The sequence below is a fragment of the Nicotiana sylvestris genome, chromosome 2, assembly GCF_000393655.2.
Source record: "Nicotiana sylvestris chromosome 2, ASM39365v2, whole genome shotgun sequence".
Lineage (NCBI taxonomy): Eukaryota > Viridiplantae > Streptophyta > Magnoliopsida > Solanales > Solanaceae > Nicotiana > Nicotiana sylvestris.
Genome location: NC_091058.1, coordinates 41,256,396 through 41,261,301, shown reverse-complemented (window position 1 = coordinate 41,261,301; position 4,906 = coordinate 41,256,396). Strand labels below are relative to the sequence as shown.

General features: G+C 34.3%; 1 protein-coding gene across 1 annotated transcript; it reads left to right on the top strand.

Moving 5' to 3' along the window:
- Positions 1-218: 218 nt before the first annotated feature.
- Positions 219-4,437, top strand: LOC104227707 (U-box domain-containing protein 45). The gene is made up of 2 exons (XM_009780012.2): positions 219-905; positions 3,431-4,437. Exons 1-2 carry the CDS (start codon positions 448-450, stop codon positions 4,281-4,283), a joined length of 1,311 nt encoding a protein of 436 aa, XP_009778314.1. The 5' UTR covers positions 219-447; the 3' UTR covers positions 4,284-4,437.
- Positions 4,438-4,906: the final 469 nt, after the last annotated feature.

Below are 4,906 nucleotides of genomic sequence, written 5' to 3'. Positions count from 1 at the left end.
TATAATGTTAATGTGACTTGTTTGGGAGCAGTTGGCTAAGCTAGTTAGGAGAATTTTAATAGAGGGGGGTTTCCACAATTATATGAAACCACAAGGGTCAAAGTGGATTTCTGCCTAACATGTTTTGTTCAATATGGTGTATGTAACAGTTGATTATAAGAATCAGAGAACTTCAATTCTTCCTTCCGATGTAACTGACATATCGTGAATCTGCATGTGCTTTCTGCTCTTCTTGTTTTGTTGCCCTCAAAGTCTTCTTCTCTCTTTGTCTGCTTCTTTTCCAACTAATTCTTTCTTTCACCAAAAGTCAGATATAAACACACTTAATTTAAAACCTTTTAGAATTTCAATTAAACCACCCCTACCCCTACCCCTACCCCCACCACGGCCCCTACAAAACCGTTCTTCTTCATATATGTCCTCTTCACGAGTAGTATATATCGAAACATGCCTAATACTTCAACAACTAGTAATTGGTATTTGACCTACATAAAGCTTAGGTTTTTCACAAAAGTCCGTCGGTTCCTTCAGCTCAAGGCAGCATCTAAAAAGCCATTGAAACCGTCTGATCAGCCGAGAGAAAAATCAGATACTTTGATCGTGATTGAAGAAGGTGAAAAGGGAGAAAAGGGTATAATGGGAAAAGAGAGTGATATTAAAGATAATGGATGGATGGTTTTGCAAAAATCTGTGAAGAAACTTCACTTTGGGAGTTCGGAAGAAAAAGAGGTGGCAGCCAAAGAGATAAAAAAGTTGGCTAAAGAAGACTTAAAGAGGAGGAAACTGATGGCGGAGCTGGGCGTAATTCCGCCGCTTGTGGCCATGATTGGTGGTTCTGAGGTGGTGCTGCGGCGGCAGAGATTGGCTGTTCAAGCATTAGTTGAGCTTGCCAATGGCTCTTTCACGTAAGTTCATTTACTTATAATTTTATAAATCATAAATATTAATCACTCGTTTAAGTAAAATCCTTTTTTATTTTATTTTATCAATTAATCCACTTTCTTCTTCATGCTTGGTTTTCTCCTCGGCTAATAGTTACGATCAAGTTTAAGTGCTAAGTTTGACGCTGCACTAATATATGTGTTTATCGTAAAAACGATAAGAACAAGAATCATGAATTTATAACAATTTGTAATTTTATAATAATGTGAGATTTTTTCATCACATTAAGTAAGAAATTTGTAAAGGTGAAGTTCAAATTTTATCCCATATTCGTGAACTGGAGAACTGATTTTAAAATTTAATTAAATCGCATTATCCATTTTGGAAAAGCAAATGGCATGTTAATTTTCTGTTTCGTGATTTCTTTCAGTAAAGAACATCTATTATTGCCAAAATAGAAGAATGAATTTATAGTTTTTATTAATATCCTATAAACGTTAGATGTCAAGGTGATTGGCTTAATGGTTTAAAAACTGAAGTGATAATCTTGCATATTAAGGTTAGAAACTAATAAAGGTAACTAAAGGTGAATTATATTTGGTAATCTAGTCAAGATGCATGCAAAAAACTCGACAATTACCGTCCTAGAAAAATTTAGCTAACATGTAGAATATAATATGATTTTTTATTGAGCTGAGATTTTGATAGTGATCTTATTTTAATAGCAATATAATACAAGGGGTTCCGTAGTACAAATTTCATCCTATTAAGCTAGTGGGTTTTAGTGCGGTGGTATGACGTGGCGACTGATTATTAGATGTGTAACTAACTACATAAAGGGAAATGTACGAATACGTGGAGCCCACTGACCACTTTCAGTGGCCAATATTTGACTTTAACACACTGTATGGCACGTGAGGTCTGGTTTAGAGAATAATACCCCGTCTCTTGGCTCTTAAAGTGCCCAAGAAGTTCATGACTTTGTACCTCCCATCATAGATAGCCATAAAAATAAAATATCCCTAGTGATTTTTATCCCAATAAAATTCAAATATGTTCCAATTACATCTTTGTTTTTCGAGGATGTGTATGACCAAAATAAAAAATATTACTCTCTATTTCAATTTAGATGATGTAGTTTGACTCGACACGGAGTTTAAGAGAAAATAGGACTTTTAAAACTTGTGGTCTTAAAAACTTAAAGAGTAAAAGCTTTGTAGGCTAATGTCATTTGTGTGGCTATAAAAACTTCTCATTAATGATAAAAGAATTAAAATGAAGAGTTTAAAGTTAAATTATTTCCAAACTTAGAAATGCGTCATCTATTTTGGAACAAACTAAAAAGAAAAGTACTTCGTCACCCTGAATTCTATACTATTTAAACGTCCAATTTTAATAACGGAATAAAAAACTGCAGCTATGCAAAAAGAAAAACTCTAATATTCTATTGCATCTACTAGTTTATTCTTTAATTTCCTCGTACTTTTCTCTTTGTACTTTTTGGTTAAGCGATTGGTAAGAACTTTTTTACATAGACTTTTGTTGTGGTCTGTTTTTAACCATATGATATTTCGAAAATAGTCTTAAATCTCTTCTTCATTTGAAAGCCTTTAAATAATGACTAAGAAAGCAAGTAGCAAATGGATTTTATCAACTTGACTTTCTTGCCATAGCATTTTCGAAGCCTTAAAATGGCAAATATAGGTTAGTTGAGTCAACTTGACCTTCTAGCCCATAACATTTTATCCGAAAAGGACTTAGGCCTTTTTCTAAGCCTCGATTGGTCCTACAATACAAGTATGTGGTATGACCACATTGTTTTGGTAATTATGAAGAGGGTTGAATCGACTCTATGATGATAGCGTACAGCTTTCACCTGATCTTTTAACATTTCAGTTTCGATAAATATCTCTTGAAGGACAAAATAATTGATACGTTTCACCCAATCTTTTATTTTAGTCCTATTTTTATCTATGTATTTGGATTAATTTCATGAAAAAAGACGTCATTTTTCTCTTATGAGAGTAAAAAAAATATAATGATATAGAAATTATTGTTATTGTAGTTAAAATTGTTGCCATAAAATGCGTTCACTGTCTAGTACAACCATGGTGGAATAACTAGCGGGTTGTTCATTTTACATGTTATTCTTACTTGTCTTTATTAATATTTGTGGCCGAAGTGATCAAAGTGGAGTGGTTCACGTATTAATTATATGAAAACAATTAAGAAATATGGTAAAATCGACTTTGTTGACCTTCAGTTCTTGCACTGATCTGGTTTGCAGAATCTTATTGACTTCTCACTGTCAATAATGTTTTTAATTTCTATTGTTATTTATTTGGGGACCCCTACTTGATTGGGCAATCCCCCAACTTCCTACCCATTTTTCTATATCATTTTCCAAGTTGCTGACCAATAAATATAACTAATGAAAGTCATAAAATTGGGTCCCTAATGCTTGGTTATTCTAATATTCTTTTTGGCCATATCATTGGAGTAATTCATTTGTTTAACATTGTTCTTTTTTCTTGGTTCCCATTTTCAGGAACAAGGCTCTGATGGTAGAAGCAGGAATCTTATCAAGATTACCCCAAAAACCAGACAATTTAGATGGAAACACAAGGCAAGAATTTGCAGAATTGATCTTGTCTATATCATCCCTAGCCAACACCCAATTCAGTATGGATTCCTCAAGAATTATTCCATTTGTAGTCAGCATTCTTGATTCATCCAACTCAAGTGTTGAAACAAAAAGTACATGTCTAGGAACATTGTACAATTTATCCTCAGTGCTGGAAAATGCTGCCATTTTGGCAACTAATGGAACAATGACTACTCTCTTTAGATTGTCTTCATTGAAGGAAGTATCAGAGAAAGCATTAGCCACATTGGGAAATCTAGTAGTTACCTTAATGGGGAAGAAGGCAATGGAAGAAAATCCTATGGTGCCCGAGAGCTTAATCGAAATAATGACATGGGAAGAGAAGCCAAAATGTCAAGAATTATCGGTCTATATTTTGATGATTTTGGCTCACCAGAGTTCTATTCAAAGGGAGAAAATGGCTAAGGCTGGTATTGTTCCAGTTCTACTTGAAGTGGCATTGTTGAGTAGTCCTTTGGCTCAAAAAAGAGCATTGAAATTATTACAATGGTTTAAGGATGAAAGGCAGAGCAAAATGGGACCTCACTCTGGGCCACAAGCAGGAAGGATAGCAATTGATTCACCACCAGTGAGTCCAAGAGCCGTTGATGAAAGCAAGAAACTGATGAAGAAAATTGTGAAACAAAGCCTTCATAAAAATATGGAAACAATTACTAGTAGAGCCAATGGTGGTAGTGATTGTTCAAGGCTTAAGTCCCTAGTTGTTAGCTCAAGTTCTAAGAGTTTGCCTTACTAAGAATGATCTTTTAAGCATTTTATTAAGTCTCACCTTGCACTACTTGTGCAATGTTCTGCAAGAATTTTTGTATCATATGAAAATATTTGTCCTTCAAACAAAAAAGGAGTGATCTTAACCAAATAACAATAATCTATTGATTCGTTCCATTTGTGCTAAGAAGTCTATTCTCTTCCTTCGGCTCAACTCAAGGATGCTTATGTGATTTGAAACGTGACATCGAGTAGTTGTTTCAAAATATTAAATGTATCATAATTAGGGGTTGTTTGACTCAAAAGATATCGGAACCTTTTTTGGACAAATCAATCAAAAAAACTGAAGGGGCAAATCTTAGTTAAACATAATAAATTCCAGATCAATGAGCTAACAGAATAAATAGTATATGAGATGAAATAGATACAATCGATCTTATTGAAACTTTCGTTGTGCCTCTCATTAATCAATGAGGGAGGTTGTTTACATATCTTCCTTTGAAGATTGCTAAATTCTTCCTTTTGTTTTTGGGAGGATTGTAGAGGAGGGATGTAATGAGAGAGGGAGAAGCCCCAGCCTCTTCTTAACCGAAGGTTTTTCCTTACTATATATAGTCATGGGACCTTTGCTATCTACTTGGTCCGGCACTC

Excerpts from the sequence above, each read along its gene's own strand:
- LOC104227707 (XM_009780012.2), top strand. The coding sequence starts at position 448 with ATGCCTAATACTTCAACAACTAGTAATTGGTATTTGACCTACATAAAG. Across the intron at positions 906-3,430 it reads CTTGCCAATGGCTCTTTCAC|GAACAAGGCTCTGATGGTAG; the intron begins GTAAGTTCATTT and ends TCCCATTTTCAG.